Source organism: Pundamilia nyererei, unplaced genomic scaffold (genome assembly GCF_000239375.1).
Source record: "Pundamilia nyererei isolate P.nyererei 1_Seehausen unplaced genomic scaffold, PunNye1.0 scaffold00006, whole genome shotgun sequence".
NCBI lineage: Eukaryota > Metazoa > Chordata > Actinopteri > Cichliformes > Cichlidae > Pundamilia > Pundamilia nyererei.
The window spans coordinates 909166-930685 of record NW_005187407.1 but is presented as its reverse complement, the minus strand read 5'-3'; the positions used below and the strand labels follow the sequence as shown (position 1 = coordinate 930685).

The following is a 21520-nucleotide window of genomic DNA, read 5'->3' as shown; positions in this document are numbered from 1 at the left end:
GCCATGACCTTTCCTCTTAAGTTTCTACTGTTTTGCTGCAACTTTGTCAGTGTACTCTCACTTTAAAGAACAAAGCACACAGCCTCCCATGTGTAAAACATTTCACATACATTGCTTTAAGGCTAAATGGTGATCATTTAAGAAACTAATTTCACACTGGGGGATGATTTGTTATGTGCCATTGTAAAAAAGTGTTTATAATCTAAGATGTAATTTATGGATGAGGGAAAAGAGTTTTGATATACTTTAGTTTAAACTTTGAGCGAGATGAAGAATCTGGTATTCCTTTGCATGCTGGGTGCCCTTCAAGGGATCTTTCTGAGAGAGGGGGGGAGAGAGAGAGAGGAGAAAAATCAGAGAGAGAAAAAGCGAGTGGACCCTGGAGTAGTTTGGGCATTTTGAAGTTGCAGCATGCCTAGACTCTTAAGCCAAACTGTTTGAACCATGGATGAGATAGAAAGACCTCTTGAAAACTGCAGAGACACACGCACATGGGGCTAGTACTGTAATATAATTGCAATGTAGCGTCTAGAGAGAGTTTTATAAGTCAGAATGTATGTGCAGTCACCCCAAGGAGTATGTGTAGGTGGCCACTTTTCATTTGAATGGCCCTCAAAGTTCAAAGTTCAGCCTTTTGTTTATTTCAATGCTTTTTTCTTCTTCTTCATTTTCTTTATGTAGAAAGAAGGAGGTTTCATTTGCTGTTTGGATATTGTTTAAGGAAATATTTTTATTGCACTTTCTATAGTTATCTTTAAACTAAAAATACACTGTTATGTGTGGAAGCTCTGCTATAATGGAAATTAGTGCTGTCGGGTTATTTAAGGTTAGGCAAGTTAGGGAAAGTTAGTGGACTTTGTAGTCAGTCTTTTTTTCAGATAAGACCCATTTATATGCTCAAATGTTGTGAAGCTTTACTTTTCCAGGGCTTTGAAGTTACCAGCCAGTGAATTCAGGCTAACAAATCTGGTATCCTTTCATTCTAAAATAGCATTTTGGATCTGTTTGGGTCGCTAAGTTAACCTGTCCTACATTTTCTCATGTCACAGTTGTTTCTTCTTTCTTTCTTTTTTTCCAGTATAATGTAAAACTATTCACTTTTTCTTCTTTCTGTTGCAACATAGCTGCAGTGGCACTCCAATACACCGACTGTGTTAGACTGTGGTTACGCAAAATGATGTTATACAACATGTTAACACGCTCATCACAACCCAGTTGGTGATTTTGCTCCCATAATTTCGAATTTAGTAATAACAAATGATGAAGCAAAGACATGAATAATTAGTTTCGATTTAACTATTTCCATCTTTCGTGTTTTCTTGCTCCTGTGGTTGGGTGAAAACACAAATCAGAGCTGCTGAGAAACAACTCTGGCTCATGGTTCAGTGGTGTTATGGCTTCATTAAATGAGCTCTACCATCACTAAACCCCTTTAAAACTGATAAACAAGATATATAGACCATAAACAATGAAAGAGCAACAGAATTGGTTTCATTTTCTCTCCTTGAGGCAATTGTTGTTGTGATTTGGCGCTATATAAATAAAGTTGAATTGAATCCTTTTCAGGAAGGAGGGATGGAAATGAAAAAGTGGCGTGAGTCATAGAAAGAATAGGAAGCAGAAAGAAGAGAGACGCTGCAATGACTTTAATTTAGTGATTATGGATCTTACCGGGTTGTCTTTGTCACATTCATGAGAGAAGAAAACAAGGCCCAATGCAGTGATTAGGATGCATTGGTGGTTGATAGTGTGTGTCCGTGTGATTGTGTGGTCTGTGTTTGGGTGCGACTGTGCTTGGGTGTGTTTGTTTTGGTATATCTGCGTGTGACTGTGATTGTTTCCAGAGTGTCAATGTTTCTGGGAAAAGTAGCTTATGATTTAATTACCTTGGCCCAAGCAGAGGCACAACCCTGTACCTGTGGAAGAGAGGAAGGCGCACGTCTGTACAGTGTGTGTGGGTTGGATATTAGATGCAGCACTTAGTGTTGCATGAGATAAGCATCACTTGCATATCAAGTACATTCGGCAAGAGCATGATAACTTAGACACGCATTGAAAACATTTTCAAGGATTTTAAAACTTGAGCCTGAACGCAATTAATCAAAGTTCACTCGACAAATACAAACGTGGTTATTACCACCAGAAGAACCTGAAGACAGCACACCTGCAAATGAAAGCACCAAAAAATATCTCCCAGTGTAGTCTAAGAATATTCCAACCCCCCCCCAGTCACCCCATTTGTATGATAATGGGAGGGTTTATGAACCCCTAAAATGCGAAATGTTATTTAGCACCAAAAATACTCAGTGATCATGGCACACTGGTGGATTGTGTTCATTTAAGAGATCCTGGAGATCATCTGAAAAACAATTAAATGAGCTCTACATTTGATAAAACAGTCGTCAAATAGTCATAGTCATCAAAAACATAACCCAGTAGAAATTTTATTTCTCATCATATTGTAAGCATAATTTGTAGATGATGAGATTTGCTATAAACAGGTTTTTAGTGAATAGTAACCATTACCTATTAACCCTTTAAAGCCGGTCAGAGCAGCACGCTCCGTTTTGCGTAACTATTTTTAAATCCCGGTAGAACTGCAACCATGTAAGCTAGCGCAATAATTTTTTTGCATATGAAACTGAAGGAGTTGTACTTACATCTACTTATGCCATCAGCCATAGTTTTGCAAAAACTGCATAAAAAGCACTTGCAGCAACAAAAACATAATATTCCAGAAACACGCTTTGCCGATCCGATCAGCTGTTTGTAACACTTCCTACGTCCATCAGCGCGAACTATCGCATATCCGCCATGACCTGCCTGAAAGTGATGTCATTTTGCGGAAATGTAGTTTTTTACCTTCAGGGCCTTATGAGCCTATACTGGTGTTTTTAAAAGTTATGTTTGATTTTATGACTTTCTGTATCGTTTCTGGGATGCTTAGAACTCATATTGCACTGCTGGAAATAGTTTATTTTAATGCATATGCTGTTTTTTTGCAAATTTGCATCATTCTATTTACTTTCGTTTTTACTGCAGTATATAAAAATTGGTGTATTTCAAAAATAAAACTATAAAGACACTCAAAATAAATTTCCTGTGATGGAAAGCTATTTTGTGCAACTCCTTTGTATTTGCAGTTTTGAGGGATAAGCTTCTTAAATTTCTCTAACTAGAAATATATGTTAAAAAAACAAAAACGATTTTAAATTTTTTTGTAGTTGATTGCACTTTTTTGCAATTTATGTAATTACTATGCGCTTAATGCATACATATTATGAAATTTTGGGCTATAATGGTTGTATTGATGTATAGCAACTTGAAATGCTCCCAAAAATGGCACTACAGCATGTAAAAATATAATATAAGCTCTGGCGGCTTTGGTAGGTCTTAAAGGGTTAATATCTTGGTACTTCTCTGACTATAATTTGAAATAATGACATGAATATACATAATCTGTATATGCATTCCTATTATTGTATACCTGTTTTTAAAATTGTGTTATATTACTAGTGCAACTGTGGATGGACATTACAGTGGGAAAAAGAGAAAAATATGTAAATACGCAATGGTAAAAAAAAATGTTACGTTGAAAGCTATGGGTTTAATAGATGGAAAAGCATTACATTTTTCATTTCAAAACATAAACTCACCCTCATGTTCCTCACAGTTATTTGGTCCGCTGACAAGCATCCCCTATCTCCTTTACTGTGAATTGCAAGTGAAGCATGTGAGAGAAAATGTTACTTCTACCATTCAGTAAAAATTAACATTATTATGTATTTACTGTGGTAACCACGCCATTTTTATTAGGTTATGTTCAAACAGTTTTGATGCAACAGCTTTAATGCAACCGCCAAATTGTTAAGGAGAAGCTTCTTCAGCCGTGCACATGGAAAATCATTGCAATCGCTCAAGCCGCTGCCTTACATTTACCAGCAGTGACATTACCTTTTCTATTGCGATAAATGCTGAAGTTGAAGACATTTTAGTCTCTTCCCTTTTTCCGTACCACAGTTCTGTTTCATTCTTTGCACACCTGAGGGTCATGAACTACAAGCGTCAGACACAAGCAGTGGTACCGTTCATAAACTGGATAAGAAATACCATGAAAGAGAAAGTCAGAACACAGTGCTAATACATTTCAGATACACTATGTAAAAAGAGGTAAGCTGGCCTTCAGCACATCACTCTATGGTACCATTCTAAGTGAGATTTTGTCGTCAGTAATTAACCAGGTTACGAGCCTTTATTAAGCTTTGCACGTAGAGTGGCTGTTCTGGTGCATAAAATCAAGTGCTCCCTATTCACACATATTGTACATTGTTTATGAAACAGCTGCAGCTGGAGGCAAAAGCATTTCCCTTCACAGGCTACAGCATCCTCTTCATTACCGGGACAATGCCTTTTTTATGTGATTGCGCTGTAACGTAGTGGAATTGATGTAACCTTTAAAAAGACATATTGAACCGGTGTTTGTATTAACTGATCCTGTGAGATCAACAACCTCGTGACTAAAAGACACAATAGGAAACAGAAAAATCACCGTGCTCAGTCATAACCAAGTGACATTTTTATCATAAAAGCACTACTGAAGAGTTTTTCATTATTACTCAATGTGCAATTCATTAAAAAATGGAACAACAGGAAACATTTCTGTCACTAAAAATTGAAGCTGATGTTCTAAACCTCTGCTCCCCCATATTTTCTTTTCTAGCTAGTCATTTAGGCCACAGGCTAATATTTTATGTCAGTGCATTTTTTTTAGAATTTGCATAGCTCTCTGCTGCCTTTAAACTCACTCATTTTTATACAATTACATTCATATTTTTTGTGTTCCTGTGTAAAGCCAACTCTATTTTTGTTTCCCCAATATTACTCAAAGCAAATACATGAATTCCACTCTGTCTTAATTTCATCCACACATAGAGGCTTTTACATCCATCCTATTTGTTTGCTTGCATTCTCTCCCTTGCAGGGCACCATTTACAATTCAATACACAAGCTAAAACATTAAATGTTAGGAAAATTACAAATGGTGTCATTGGGGTATATTACTGGCACTTTTTTTGACTGATTGTTGGGGTTTTTACACAAAGGGCAATGACAGTGTTAATCAGATTAGCAGAGCTTTGGTTGATTTGACATCAGAGGTCACTGCACATATATTGTGCTTAATAATTGATTTGAGCTCTTTTCACCCAAATGTAGGGGAAAAGTGCCCTTAATGCTCAATTTTAAGCTGTTGAAACAGATTTTTTTTGCTAATTTACATAGCACAAAGCCCATAATCTTTTCAATTCAAAAGCAATAATGAAAAGCCATTAAATTATTCTTAAAAGTAATAAAGTGTTCTCTTCTCTTTTTAAGGTTGTAAAGAGCTGAATTTGCTATTCTGATGCCCTGCGGTGAATTATTGAACACACACACGTACACACATGTACACACTGCAGAGAGCTACAGGCTGTGAAATTACCCAATCACAAGGTCTTGTCAGTTCTCAGACATTAGTCATCTCACATAGGCCAAGTGAGGTGATACACACACACACACACAAAGACAGAGGGTTTTGAAAAATTTATAAATCTCCATTAAAGTTAATGACACACCAAGTCCAAAATAATGTATTAGAGGAGAAGTGTGTGTCTGTGTGCCTGTTGTCACCCGAGGCTATTTATGTGAATTGTCAAGAGGTGTTAGGATGTGAATGTCCCAATCTGGTTGTTTATTCTCCGTTTTTCATTTTCTTGCGAAAATATCTCGTAGATTTACAGAATATTAACTAGAAGCTATGTTAACAACAGGCACCTTGGCTTGTACTGTGAAATAAACTGTGATTCTCACCTTGAGTCCATTTCCAATTCTTCTCACGCACAAGCTGCTATCTCACTCATACCCGCAGTTTGACCATGCACATACACAACAAGGACATGAAAATGAAAAACAGATCCAACACACACCTATGCAGGGTTCAATGAAGATGAGCCAAAACACTATATGAATCTACAGTCAAGGGGGAATGCCGAACAGTAAAATTGCTGTGCTGTGCTATGAAGTTTGCCGTCCTGCAACGCACAAATAGTGTAATCTTGGCTCGACACAACATTTTTGGACTAAAACTGCTGACTGTAGTTATGAAATTTCAGCACTGGGGTGAATTGGTCCCCTTAGAGCACGTTAGGCAGAAAAGGTCTAAGACGATTCAGCCCATAAATATCTTTAAATAGTTCAATTTTCAACCTGTGAGCCATTCTTGGATCTCTTAGAAAACCATCTCAATAACTCAAGTGCTGAATGCTCTGGGATGTGTTCTGCATGACCTCCGATGCACCTTTCTGAGCATTGTTAACCACCTTGTAAATGTCTTTCAGGTGAAGTATGGCCGGTTTGGTTTTGTGTGGGATGCAGCAGTGCTGGAGTACGTTGCTAATAATGATGAGGATTGCTCCTTCTACACCGTCAGCAACAACGCACCAGACCGTGGATACGGTATCGCCATGCAGCACGGCAGCCCCTACAGGGACATTTTCTCCCAGAGGTAAGAGCCTTATAACAGTAAATAGCAGCCAGCTGCATCGTTAACTGCATTTTATTTGTTAGTTTACAAAGAAAGTACATATTTTACTTGCTGGATCTGTTCTGTTTCATACCATTCATCTCAGTTAGATTGTCTTCTCTTTTAGGTATAGAAAAATCCACCTGTTTTGGAAATGAGTAGCATTCAAAATATATTTATATGTATCTTCCTAGTTATGGAGAAGTCCAGTAAGTTGGGTTTTTTTTTTTATTGCTACTCCAGATTAATTTCTGTAAAAAATGGCCGCTACCATAAAATTTGCCCTTGTACAGTGCCCGAAGAACCTTAAGACATCAATCTAGACAACAACAAGGTGGCAGATAAAAATTGCCAACTTCTGTCTTCCAGAATTAAGAATGCAATGGCCTTTTTCCCATCTTCTGTGCAGTTATGTGAGGCTTAACGTGAGGTTATCCAAGTGTGACTACCTTGCCTCCCAAATAAGTCAGCAAAGGTGCAGTGCAGACGTAGCCAAGCTGTTTCTGGTTGTGTATCTTGTTACTGTAGCACAAAGCTGAGACTCTGTTGCTTCTCACTGCTGAGTACAGTAACTGAATTTGTTCATTTTTTTCATTATACATCTAGTTTCTTACAGTGACCAGGGATCTTGGTAGTGTCTTGAAATGCAACACAAAGTCATACATCTACACGCTGAGAGGCCTCATTTGTTTTTTGCATTAATCTTTATTGCTGTGCAGTGATGTCACATGAGGTGAAGTGTCTGTGAAAGCCATGAGCGTATTGGTTGCATCTTAATCCTGTGGGTTTATGAGTTATGAGTTTTTTGGTCTATTTGTGGATTTGGATTTGTGTGTGCTGTAAGTGAGTGGAACATCTTGTGTGTGTGGGCCTAAGTTTGCAAGCTTCACAGAGTTTGAATGGGTAGGCCTGTCTGTCTGCTCCATATCTGGTGAAGCGTTACACTTCTGAATATTGCCTATCATGGCTTCTATTAAAATAAACAAGGAATTAATTGACAGGCTATGGAGGCAGTGTCACACTCTTGGGAAGTCAGTTTTAAACCGTTAACTCACACTGGTCCCCATGCTTCAAACGAAAAACCAGAGAGAAATCGTCAGGAGAAAAAAAATTACAGAGGCATAATTATTTTGTTTTTCTTTGCAGTGAGTTTTAGATTTTACGTTGTGCTATTCTCTAATATACTGACAAAGCACAAAGTCTGGGTTTAACAGGAATCATATGAGCAGTCAGTGTCTTGGCACCATGGAAAGAAAGGTTTCATTATGTTTAGTCATTGCTGAAGGCCAGGTCATAACAAATCTGGAGGCTTGACACATCTTTTGGTTGGATTTGTGTTGACTGGGAAATCCAACGGTATTTGAGAGGGATACATTGTGTACATTCCCTTGTTCATTTGTTCAATTGCTTATTAACACAATTATCTAATCAGCCAACCAGATGGCAGCAACTTGTTGCATTTAGGCATGCAGTCATGGTTAAGATGGCCTGCTGAAGTTCAAACTAAGCATCAGAATGAAGAAGAAAGGTGATTTAAGTGTTCGTTGTTGGATCCAGAGGGGCTGAATATTTCATAAACTGTTGATCTGCTGCATTTTTTTCACACAACCATCTCTAGAGAATGGCCTAGAAAAGAGAAAATTTACAGTGAGCAGGAGTTCTCTGGGCAAAAATGCCCTATTGTTGCCAAAGGTCAGAGGAGAGGCTTGCTAGGAACGCTAGAGTAACTCAAATAATTGCTTCTTACAACCAAGCTATGCAGAAGAGCGTCTTTGAATTGACCTGACAACCCGTCAGATCTTGAAGGAGCAGGTTCCATAAATTTTGATAACAGAATATTGGAAAAACATAGCCTGGTCTAATGGGTCTTGATTGCTGTTGCAACTTTTGTTGGGTTGGTAGGGTCTGAATTTGGAATAAACCACATGAATGCATGTGGGGGATATTGGCTTGGCATGTCACAAAACTCAGATGATCTCAAATTCGTGCTTGAACATGGCAGTGAGTTCACTGTATTCAAATGGCCTCCACAGTCACTGGATCTCAATCCAATAGAGCACCTTTGGGATGTGTTGGAACAGGAGATTTACATTCTGGATGTGTAGCTGAAAATTCTGCTGCACCTGTGTGATGCTCTCATGTCAGTATGACCCAAAATCTCTGGGGAATGTCCAGCGCCTTGTTGAATATATGCCATGAAGAATTAAGTCAGCTCTGAAGGCAAAAGGAGGTTCAACTCAGGACTAGCAAGATATACCTTAAAAGGTGCCCAGTGAGTGTATTTTCCCCACTTCAATAAATAATAATAAACTGTAGATTACATCTTTGGTTCATAGTTAAGTCTAGCCTAGTCTTGCTTATGTAAATGTGTAGCAGAAGGGGATTTTTTTTGGTCAGTAGCACAAACTGATGAGGTTGTTTATCAAGCAGTCAATCACATTCTCTGTAGGCAGCAGCAGTGCAGAGTGGAGTGATGGAATCTATCCAAAATACTGAGGAGAAATGTTGTGGAACTAGTATACAAGCTTGAGTGTTTATTAAGCGTACCAAATGGCACATGCTGCGTTGTCTACAGAAATGAGATGGGCATGATTTTATTCATATCAGTGCATCGCTATACTGGTATGAATCTCGTCTACTAAAAGGGATTTCAAAGGCAGTAACACAGTGTATGGGTAGACAACGCTCAAGCTGGCCAAAAACAACTAGAGCCAGTGGGAGGAATTATATAACCAGCCAACATCTGTTAAGCCTGCAAAACCTTCTCTGATTCAAGTACAAGCACATGTGTCTGAGACCACTGTGTCATTTTCCCCTCTCTTTTTGCATCTTTTTTGAGATTTCATTTCTTGACATGACATGACAGAACAAATATAATAGCTATAGCTGCAGGCTTTTCTGCCTTTGTGTTAGAAAAACACATTTTGTATTAGGATCTCTGTGAAGCTTTTTGATTCTATCCCTATGTAAGTTGCTTTTCGTGGCTTTGGCTAATTCTGCCTAAAGCTGGTTCTCATGTCTTCCTGGTAGGCTGTTCTTGCTTTCAAATCGGTCGTAATGAAATACTTAGAAACATGTCTCAGAAGGATCAGTTTTAAAGCACTCCACCTATGTACACTCTAGATTCATTTGCATATATTATCCCCATAACCTGATACTCGTTTGAAAGCATAACATGCGTTAAATAGGCATCAGTGTGTAGTAACTTTTACTAGTGAGAGTTTCATGTTAATGCATTGTCCTATGTTAGAAAGTCCTAAAAAATACTACTAATACAAACACCATTAAGATAAGCAAGATGATTAAAATATAGCAATGATGAATAAAGATGTCATTGATTGGCTGGTCTAACTGGGGAGAGCTTTAACCACTTCTGAGGAGTATTTACTTTACTTTGTATTTACTGTGTGTATCAGTGTGCGTCTTCTGCATACTTGAGGAGTGTTTGCTATCTGCATGCCCCTGGAGATAATATGAGAGATGAAAAAGAATTTATTTGCTTCGACACTTTGAGGAGAAAGAGAAAAAGGCAGACTGCTACAGCTTCATCAGTTTAAACCATTTAGTTTGTAATGAGAAAACCATCGGCAGAGTTCAAGTGCAGCACCAGCGCATGCCTGCTTCTGTTTGTGTGACTGTGTGGATCTAAAAGTTTTTGGCGGCACAGTAGAACAAATAGAGTGCAAATGTGTACATGCTTGAGTATGTGTGATGCTCTGTGATTGCTGGAGACAGCCTGCAGATTTACCAGTCAAAAAAAAAAAACAGTGCCGTAAAGGAGTAGTCCTCTAATTTAAACCGACAGCTTCTGACAAGTTGCTTTGAAGTGCTGAAGGGCCAAGAACTTCAAAAAAAACCCTTCTCCCTGGCAAATATTATTTTTGTCTCTGTTTGTCTGAAGGCAGTGATGTGAAGATTTAATCCATAGCTGATGGACATCTTGAGGGTGTTGGTGCCCAGATAGATAGACAGATAGATAGATACCTGGGAAATGTTAGGAGGAACACTTCAGAGAAAATCAACTACACGACCAATATTATATCAAATTTTGTCTTTCATTATTATCTTTCTCAATTTAAGCACATTTGAGGTGAGCAAGGAGAGCCACATCTACCGTATGAGTTTGGCTTTGATCACAAAGATACATTTATATAGTTGTTTTATTACCTGTCTGCAGGCAACTGTTCATCAGTGGCCTGAGGGCTAATCATTAACTGCTTCAAAAATAGAGCCATGGTGGGCTGTATATCTGTAGGGACCTTGGCAGTGCATGTTGTATGGTACATTTGAGGGGTGAAATGGCGTATACACCTGCAACAAATCACTGCTACAAACAGATAAATCACACCTCAGAGGCTGTGGCTTGGATTGCTGTGGTGAGCACCCGAGCCTGGCTTCACTCTGGAGAAATTACATTATCTTCTTAGACTGTGTCATGTAATTTCTTGGCATGGTTTATATGAAAGCAGGGATTAGAACTTTTGGAGGTCCTGAGTTGGCCGTTTATTATTTTATTATTTTATAATTTCATATATATTTATTTTTATCTTGAAAGGAATCATGTGTTTCTCCACAAAATAACTTGGTAAAAGTAGGAAACCTACCGTGAGGGCTTGGTTAGGGTTCAGTATTGTGTTATCAAATGTAGATTTGTTTGGAGTAGCTTGCCATGATGCCACTTTATTCAGAAGTGATTATTATTACTCTTATTTAATTATTTATTTCATTTTGGTATCTTAACACCATGGCTAAAGTCTTTATTCAGCCTTTAATCCAGCAATGTGTGCATATATTCTTTGTTGCTGTTAATTCCATTTCCAGATGAAAAATCAAAGTCAGCAATAGTAAGTGTTGTGTTGAGAAGTGGAAGTAGTCTTTGACTAAAAGTTATCTTAAATGATGTTAAAGCGCATCGAGTCCCAGTAAATACAAGGTAAACTATATATGGCACATAAACAGTTCGTTGTGATGCTTTCAGCATTCTGGCAAGCTTTTATATCCCCAGCTCTCATGACAATAAAATTGTCAGCAATAGTTAAAAAACTCTTGATGAACTGACTTCTGAAAGTTTGGTTATTGCAAACCTTGAAGGGAAATTTAATGAATTGTATAGTGTTTTTTTTTTCTTTGGGAATGTATATGATAGTGATAAAGTAAATTACACCAGTGAAGGGCACATATAAACGTTTTTTAAAGCTGCCTTTGCTCATGTAAATCTTACATTTTAGTCCCAGCAGAGGGGTTGTAAACAGAACCTGCAGAAGAGAGATGAAGGTATATTGCCTTGTCCTGTCCTGTCAGAGGTGTCTCATGCATTTAAAAAGAAAAATCTACTATATCTACTGGTGAAAGACGTTTTTACTATCTAGTGGCTAACACAGATGAAATACTGAAATACATTTAATGAAAGTCTATGTAATTGTCCTTTCACCTGACCAATAAAAATTCAAATATAATCTGAACATTGAAAATAAAAAGGAGGTCAGGTCTAATTGAGGAGGTTTGCCTGTGCTTGTGAGTCACACTTACACAATTGTATAAAACTCGCAATGAGAAGGAACACACAATTATACTGACTGAACAATTAGCATGGAAAATCGAACCAGTAAGTCAAATCAGTGACAGAAAAGTAATAGTAGTTTCATAGTCATTTAATAATCGGCAGTGTGTCATACTGTATCAGCAATGTGACTCAAGCTTTACAAGTGACCATTTCTGCTTTCTTTGGCTTTCACTCATTATGAATGTTTTAACTTTGAGACAAAACAGGGTGAACTCATGCTCTAGGATTTGTTAAATTAGAAAAAAATATATATTTTCATTAATTAAATAAGCATCAAATGACTATAATGGAAAATTACTGATCTGTATTTTTTGGGGTTGGGTTGCTCATTTTACTATTATATAGTTCAATTCTACATGCTACACTTTCAAAAACATGTTTTTCCAATAGCTCTCTTGTGACCTTACAGCCCCTACGTGCACTGAGTGGTGAGTTGTATTCTGAATTTTCTGCAGCAATCAACAAATAATTAGATGATGAAGTATCAGTTTTCTCCTGTGTACCAACTCCCAGACTAGCCTCATCCCCCATTTGGAAACTTTGGACCCAGCTGCTTTGCTTGCCTTTGTGATTTCTCCATCAGACTGCCCCTGCAGGTGAAGATGTCTGCAGTTGATGATAATGGCTGATGATAATCTCGTACAGGAGGCAGAGGAGGTATTCTTTGACATTCTACTGTAGAGTCGGATCCAAATAACAAGCCAGACTCATTGGCTTTTTCTCAGTTCTCTTTTGGGACCCTTCGAGCCTAGTAATGAAGAATCTTGAGTTCCTCTTTAAGATGATATATGTGTCGCTCGTCCCACTATCCTGCCACAAGTTGTTCATAACAGTGAAGCAGAACAGTGATTTTCCAAAGGACGTTGGTTTTCTACTGTTATTTTTGGAAAAGCGTAACCTAGCTTAGGTGCTACATCCCAGGGAAGCCTTTTCAGAAATTTAAGCCGGATGCTGCTCAAGGTGTTGTAGGGCAAACGTGGTGAGGTTATCCTCGCCTTGTCTGCCATAGCAATTTAGCCCATCGCTCTTTCCCCAGAGATAGCCACGGACATCAGGAAGCACGGCTTCAGCCTCTTTGCAATAATGACAAAGTGGACGATGAGCATCAACAGCATACTTTTGTGTTTTAGCTTTCTCCAGAAGTCAGATGGAGGATGCTGGATGGCCCCTTATCCCCCGAGTGAGGCGTTTAGACCACTCCTTGACAGAGCCATGGCTCGTTTACACTAAACAATCAAGGAACCAAAACGATAGAAGACCTTCACCGTCACAACATCAAAATCGCAGAGATGCTCACCTCAAGAGGAAGTTTGCTCCAACCATTACTAACCCTGGGTCTCCATGTTTCAGTACACTTGGTCCCGCAGCCCACCCACAATTGTTTCTTCCATTGCACACAGGTGGCACTACTGTGTAGGGAAGGGATCAGATGCTGGTTTATCAGGACCACCAAGATGCAGTTCTGACAGACTTACTTGTGCAACATTGTTGAATTCTGGGCTTCCCCTTAAAACCAAAGCTCTCTTCTTTTCACCAAACTGAGCATTTATCTACATAAGAACTAAACCACCTTGACAACAAAGTTGTCCCCAGTGAAACTGAAAGTGCTAAACTCTCTAATATCACTTGTTGCACCCCACAGAGTGGCGCATGTGCTACCTGTTGTACGTCTGCTGGATTTGGTGCCTGAAAGTGTTGTGGTTGTCCCCTTGGGAGCCCTCCACATCAGGTAAATTCAGGACAATTTAGCTGCCTGCCCCTCAACGAAATACAGTACCAAAAATCCATATTTAATATTCCTCTCCCACTGCAGCCAGTTTGTCATACATAAAAATCCCACATGTTCTCTTTGCAGGGGAGCTCCTTTGGGACAACTGTGTCAGACATACCAGAATGCAAAGATGCATTTCTCTCTACCTAGAGATGAATATACCAATCTTAAGTCGCTGGTGGGAAGTGAAGAAACCTTTGTCTCCTCGCATAATTTTCACTGAACTGCACTTACTTCTCCATTCATTCTGGTGGCACCAGAACAAACAAGCATAGTATAGCTGTTAGTGGGGGAGCTGTGGCAGTTGTCTTGTTACAAAGACATATGAAAGACATATGGTAACCCAATGGACAGGAGTTTTGATAGAGATTCCTGTTTAAGCTGGGGTTCCTATCTGAACTCTGTGAAGGGATCTCAGAGGTCATTCGTGGTGGCTTACTGTTAGCATGTACGAGTGAGTAGGCAATGAGTCAGCATCTCATTTGAGGCGCCACGGGCTCCTCTTTTCAAGTTTACAAAAAACCTTGCATAGTTAGCATGCCTCATCTCCCTTTTGAAACCTGCTGCATACATAATGTACGACTTGAAGCACACTATTTTCCTCGGCTGAACTTCATTAAATACTCTTGCATAATTCGGACTCTGCAGAGTTCATTCTGCAGGAGTTGACCTGGTCACACAATATTTCCTTCACAGGCCTTTCCCTGCTTAATAGAACCCAATATCCAAGGAGCAAGATCTTCTACTACAGCCTTCTACTAAAGCCTGTCATGCAGGAAAATGGTGCACTTTCCAGCAGTGGTGCATGGACAGAAGCTCAGACCTCATGTTGTGTCCTCTATCCCCTGTGGTGACCCATCTCCACATGCTTAAGAGCATAAACAGGTTTTTCATTATATTTTGCACATGGCTAACATCAAACAGATCCAACTGTTTATCCAACACAAAGTACACTCATGAGGTATGTCTCGCTGACTGTGTGAAGCTATCAGACAAGCCTACAGCAGCAGGAACAGAGCCTCCATAGGGCGTCTGTGCTCACTTTGCGAGCATCTTATCTCATTCACATCCCTCCTCAGTGGGATGGAGTTGTCGAACAGCTGCACAGCGGCATCTTGGGTCTCTCACATTCCCATTCATCTGTTTCCATCTGCACAATATATGTTAGTTTTCCCTGACTAACTCATTTTTATGCATACTTGACAGCTCGTAATATGTTGTCAAATCTCACCCTTTTTCTGCACGTGCCAAGAGGTGTTCCTCTAATCCCATCATGGATTAGTGAACTGCGCAGTGTGTAATGCCCCACTCTCCCCTGCTGTTGCAGGTGTGTTGTGGCAAAGGAGTCTACTTTTCACTCTTTTTCTTTCCACACATGGACTGACATAGTAAATTATCATGAAAAAAAACAAACCCAACCTTATTTCAATACCTTATTGTAGCGTATTGTTTTGTGTGTGTGTTATCCACTAGGAAACACTGGTGTCGTGGTGGGATGTTGACCACATGCCTTATCCTAATAACGACAGCTCTTAGAGGAATTAGCATGTGCATAATACTTACTTACTTACAGCAAGCCCAGATTCTGTGATGACAGACCAACTCATTAGGCTGTAAGCTGTGTTTGTTCCCCCTGTGTCAGAAAGAAAACGCTGACTTACAGAACACAAGGACATGAAAGAAAGTCTTGAAGGTTGGACAGGCACAGAGGGATAAACACAATAGCTCCAACTTTTAGCAGCTTATGCTTATACACACAGAATCTATGGTTACAGTGTGTAACCAACTGTACTGTATTACTCTGTATTAAAAGAATAATCTAAGGCCTGTGGGTCAAGTCCTTTTCCAAAGAAAACTTTCACCTAGATTCTTAGTGAGAAAATTGTATTTTAGCTTTACTTGCTGGTTTGATTTTTGGGGCCCCGTTAAGTATTGACGTTTTTATCTGAGTCTCTTTTTCATGCTCTCTCCCTCATCTTTCTCTTTCATATTGATTAGTTCATTTCAAAAGCAATTTCAATTGCAAACAGCACAAGTTTCAAATGCACCAGCAGCTGTCATGCATTCACTCGATGAATACCCTCCAAATAGTGTATAATCAGTTTTTAAAGTTCAGATTTTAAACAACAGAAATTATTTTATTTTGAGAACTGTGCCTTTGATCTTTTTGGTGTCTTTGTAGTAGCATAATACCTTGAGCGACAAGCGTGATTAGGCTTGATCAAGGCTTCTGCCAAAGAAACCAAAAGCTACATGCTGGTTATTTGATTCACTGCATCGCTCTTTCTGTTGTACTCACTAAGCTCCAGTAAAGCTGGAGGCTCTAAAGCCCTTAGTTTTCACTGCATGGAAATCACCCCCAAAAAAAGTCTTTTCTAAAGAAACTCTTGTTTGTCTTTGAAATTTATGTGTTTGTATGTGTTTATGACACATTGTGATTTAATGTCAGGTGACAGTCTAAGCCCAAGTCTAAGTTGTCTAAGCTCTCTCAGTCTGTAACTGTCACTCTTTGTCATTTCTCAGTCAAACTCAGCCCATGCATTCATTTAATCTTTGCAAATCACTCATCAATTAACGATGAAGGTCTTTTTTCTTACCCTGTTTCTTTCTCGATATGTTAATGACAGTTAATGGCTGTTTTACTTCTGTGCGTTGTTTATCATAGTTCAGCTCGATAATCTGTTTCACTTCGTGAACACAACTGTGGCTTAATGGTCCTTAATTGAAAATTTTGTTGACAGTGTGTATGAATGTGTATTGAACCCTGAGGGTGCTAATTGGTATAATTAAGCTTAGCAAACTTTACTTGAGGGACCAGAGACCCAAGGGTGAATAACCTCCCTCACTCCAGTCCTCGGGATTCATTGTAGAAGTGATATCTGTGTTGACATGGGGCCTTATATTGTGATTATGAGGCCAAAACAGAAACAAAATGCTTCATATGAACGACTCAGTCAAATAAAATAAACAAAGATGGAAATTTGAAATGTTTCAATGGAGTAGTTCCACTGAATAATTATATTGTGTAAACAACTGAGCCTCGTTGCTTTCAGGCTGCTCCCTGTACGTGCCCTCCAACCTGCGTTCCTTCCTCCATAAATGTGGACATATTCTTCTCCAAATGATAAAGCACGTGCCACTGAGATAGAGTAGCTGTTGAAGAAGATAAATGCATAAAGTATTGATCCCTTTTGTGCACGTCACATTGATCGGACTAAGTGTGAGCAGCTGATGCGAAAGCTTCGATCGTAATGAAAAAATGTTTCCTTGCAACTGAAGCCACTGTTAACTGCCGGAGCAATCAGAGCAGCTTGATGATTATCACTGGTGGCTCGCAGTAGGATAGTCTCGTACTTTAACATCATCCTGTTTCTTTCCCTGCAGAGTTCCCATGTTATGGCGTGTTGCCATGCTCTGTGTGTTTTCCCAGCCTCTCAAAGATGACACAGTGATCTTAAACGTGAGGCAGAGCAGTGTGCCATCTCTGCTGCTAGAATGAGGCAGTTAAAATGCTTGATCTATGCCTAGCAAGGTCACTGGTGAGACTTCTGGGTTTCTTCTTTTTATAGTTGACATGAAGAATCTAGCTCTGAAGCAAATCTATGCACCAACAGTGCTGAACTAATATTTCTTCTATCTGAGATGACTAGTACTCTGTGGCTGAATAAACAGACTACCTAGAAGTTGCAGTATTGATGTGTGCTGGTGGGTCAGTCTTAGCTTCTCACAGCTGTTCTTTGCTAAAACACAAGTGTGCAGTCCAGGTGCAGGTGCACTTCGTTGATTGGTTTAAGCCGCCGAGTCTCTCTGGCGCTCTGTCTTGGCCCTGCTCACAAAAGTGAGATTTTTACAACTCAACAAGGTGAATGTGACACATCAGTTTGAAGCTGACTTTTTTTTACCTCCTTGTGATATATTCTGACAATTTTGGCTTGTTTTTCTAAGGCAGGTCACAGAGAAACACGATGTGATGCAGCGAGAGTGATCCAATGTTTTATTGATTCCCCTACACACCTTCCACACACAGGTCAAAATAAACAGCTTCAGTAGGCCTTTACCTGTGGTGATTCAGCATTTAAGAATACTTGGGTGGGTTGTTTGCTGCATCTTTGAGCTAAGCTCTCAAGTTGAAGGCTGACATCCCTAATCAGTGTGTGAATCTCACCTACCCGAAGTAACTGAAATATAGACAGTTAAGGTTTCATCTTAATGGAGTCTGCATGGTTTCTAACCATGTCCAAACACATGATTGTTGGGTTAATTCTGAATTGTCTGTAGGTGTAAATGCAAGAATGAATGGTCTGCTGACCCAGTGATGGACCTGTCCAGGGTGAATCCCTAATTTGGATGAATAGACTTAAGTTTTGTTTGGTTAAATTCAGTCACCCAAACTCTTTAGGTTTATAAAAATATCAGGATTTTGGTTAAAATACACACATTATGAAGTGAAAGGTAGAAAGCTATGTAATAATTCACGTCTGCAAGAGGTAGCATATCTGTAAAGCAGAATACTTTCTGTTTATCTGTGATCAGAATGGATGACAATGCACCTTCTGCCCTACTAGTAGGTCCACAAGGGCGCCTACGGGAATAATTAAAACTGAGATCGAACAACTAATGGGCTGATGGCAATTCAAGCTAGTGTTGTGATTTAGTGCACACCTTTCACATCTTTTCTAAGACAAGCCAAAACATTTAAGGCAACATTTCTTACCCCGCGCTCATCAAAACTATAGAGAAACTACTTTTCGTCTTTATTATATGGACATTATTCTCAATCGTGTATTCTTATGGGTCTAACACGAGTGCGGCGGCTAGGGGCCCGCTGATGCTGCCAGCTTTGTGTTAAGCTAGTAAGTGAGCTGTCAAACCAATGTTGTTCTCATTTAAGGAGCTGACAGTCAGCAGTCGTCTGTGAGCCACAAACTCATTTTAGAATAACACCTCTGTCTCTCATCTCCCTCCACTACCCCTTCTCCGCTCATTTCATTCCACACTCTTCCTCTGTTCACTCATCATTGTCTTTTCTTCTCTCTTTACCCTTCTTGGCTACCTTCTTACTATTCTGTCTCCTCTACTTTCCTACCTGTGCTCCCCCTTTACCTCCATTGTATGATTCTGTTGTCAGTCATCCATTCAGCCAGAACACACTGCCAGGGTTTTTGCACCCCTCTCATTTTCTCTCACTTGGGTTTCTTCCCCCCTATCTTCAAATTCTTTTTTTTTCCACTTCTCACTTCACTACGACTTCTACCTTTCATTGTCTCCAACTTAAAATGTGTTTGCTACAGAGGTGACAGGAGATGAATGTTCATAGAACTACTGCAGACATGTTTCACCGCTCCACAGATGTTAGTGTGCTCCAAAATGATGCACTCTGCCTTTACCCCTCTTACAGAAACAGTTAAGTCTATGTAGCAAGCTCTGAAATTCACTGAAGTGTTTCACATTATTCTTGATCATCTAACTCTCACTGCTCTGCATTTTAACTGGCTACAGCTGCAGTAAAATCTGCTACTAGGAATGTAAAGCTTGGGCCACCGCCTGCATTTATAGGCTCCTTATGGATGGGCCTGGGGAAGACTGCAGAATCAACACAATATATGAAGTTATAGCGCATTTAAAGGGCAGTAAGTGAGATTTTTATCATCCCATTGCAGAAAATAGCCCTAATATATCTAGACGGGGTTGAAAGCTAAGTTGATCAATACCAGTGACTCAACCATCAGTTTGCCAGGTGCTGAGATAACAGGCTTTCAAAACTCACTTTGTAGCCTGTAGTCTCTGTTTGGAACAGCCTCGCCATCCATTTGAGTTCGAAAGACAGTCCCCATACCCCAGCAGTGGTGCAGCAGCACAGTGTGACATCTCTGAACAGTCCATTTTCACCACACTAGGGATCTAATTTCTAACATTAGGGGCAGCCTATTAAACCAGTTACAAATAGACAATGCTGTCAGATTAACTTGTAAAAGCTCTCTTTTCAGGTAATTTAACTTTAAATGTGATATATTTTGGACATATTCAAACTCTGACTGGGTTTTTGACTAAATCAAGCACAAGGAAATTACTTTTAAGTCCATTAAAGTTAATATGTAGGGTTTTTTAGTTTTTTATGACAGTTCTTTAGCCTAACTCGCGCTATTACCACCTGGAAAAACATCTTCAAATCTGTCCAAATGAGTTACAGCAACGGAAATGTCAGGCCAAATTAAATAGCCTAGGGCTCTATGGACGGCAAACACTTGAGAGAATTTTGGAATATCATGAGCCAAAATCCCCAGGCCTGAATGAAGTCTCAAAACTCTAAAATAGAGATTAAATTATAGTCTCGTAGTAGTAAAAGACAGCCTCTTTACACTGTACCATGTTTGGTGACCTTATGAAAATGGAAAACGTTTCCTTTAACAGACACAGCTTAGTTACGGTGCAGGTCCCTTCGGGTGGGAAAGGGAGATTAAATGTGTAAAACAGTGTTTGTGCATATGGTGGCTTGTTTGTACTAAAGGTTTGCGCCTGACTATAACCCTCGTTTAGGGTCAGTTTTGCATCTGAAAGGTGGCGACGGGTGTTTTTTATGTCTATGTTTTCCCTTTCAGAGTGAAAAAGTTTGGAAAGGGAATATTTAAATAAATCACAGAAACATGGAATTTACTGTAAATTGTGCTTCGCAAATGCCAGAAAAAAATCCTGCCACATTTTGCATCTGGAATAGTTTTGATAGTTACAGGTAGAAGTTTTCTTTTATTTGGAATGAGAGGGGGGAATGTTGTCAGTGTATAATTGGCATGGCTGGATGGTTCAGAGCTTAGAGCACAGTGCCAAAACTTTGGCTCTGCCCTGTAACTCTTCACTGAGTCGTCACCCTGGATGTTTGGAGCACAGTCCTGAAAAGTAGTCCTGGTATTTTGATGGGACAGATGTTTAACTGAGCTCAACATGTAACGTCGGAGAGTGGGGGAGAATCCCAGTACTCTTTATTTTGCAGGCAGTCGCACAGAGAGACCTTCATGTTTTACTTTTATTTTATTTTTTCTGTTTAATTCTCTCTTTTACTTCAGGGTTACATGTTGTAATAGCTTATAATATATAGCACAGCCCTCCTCTGGATGAATTCTGTGCTCCACATGAGTCTCAGTCTTCAGCAACACATACAGTCCTTTGCTATTTCTATCACAGGTGCTTGCCCTTATATAAAAAAAAGCATATTGATTCTCCTTCAGCTGCCTCTCACCGAACTGAACTGCCACACTGTTATCAGAGAATAGCCCGTATGTAAAACCTGCGTTTCCACCATGTTAGTTTTGTTTGCATCTTAATACACCCCTCGCCCAGCCTGCTTGTTCATGACCCGCTAATTTGCAGTGCTCTCGGTATGAAGCTAGTCATTACTGTTAGCAGAAGTTTTCCACTCCCATCAGAGGTATTTTTGCATTTGCAGTGTGACGCTAAAATCTGGGTCTGCACATCTACACCTGAGAAGACAGACATTAAGAAAATGCATCCTCAAACTGTACCCACCAAACTTGTAATCAGAATAAAAAGTTCAGATTTATCCTCACAAAGACAGAATCACAAAACCGCCCAGGAGTGTTTCTTCGTAACAAAAAGAAGATTTGCAAATGCC

At 39.5% G+C, this 21520-nt stretch overlaps 1 protein-coding gene across 2 annotated transcripts in view; it reads left to right on the top strand.

The window, feature by feature from the left end:
• The window catches only part of grid2 (glutamate receptor, ionotropic, delta 2), a 530237-nt gene that overhangs the window by 487112 nt on the left and 21605 nt on the right, over positions 1-21520 (top strand). For both annotated transcript variants that reach the window (XM_005722013.1, XM_005722014.2), the window contains exon 14: positions 6375-6541. In XM_005722013.1, coding sequence (XP_005722070.1) covers positions 6375-6541 — 167 coding nt within the window. The remainder of the gene's footprint in view (positions 1-6374; positions 6542-21520) is intronic.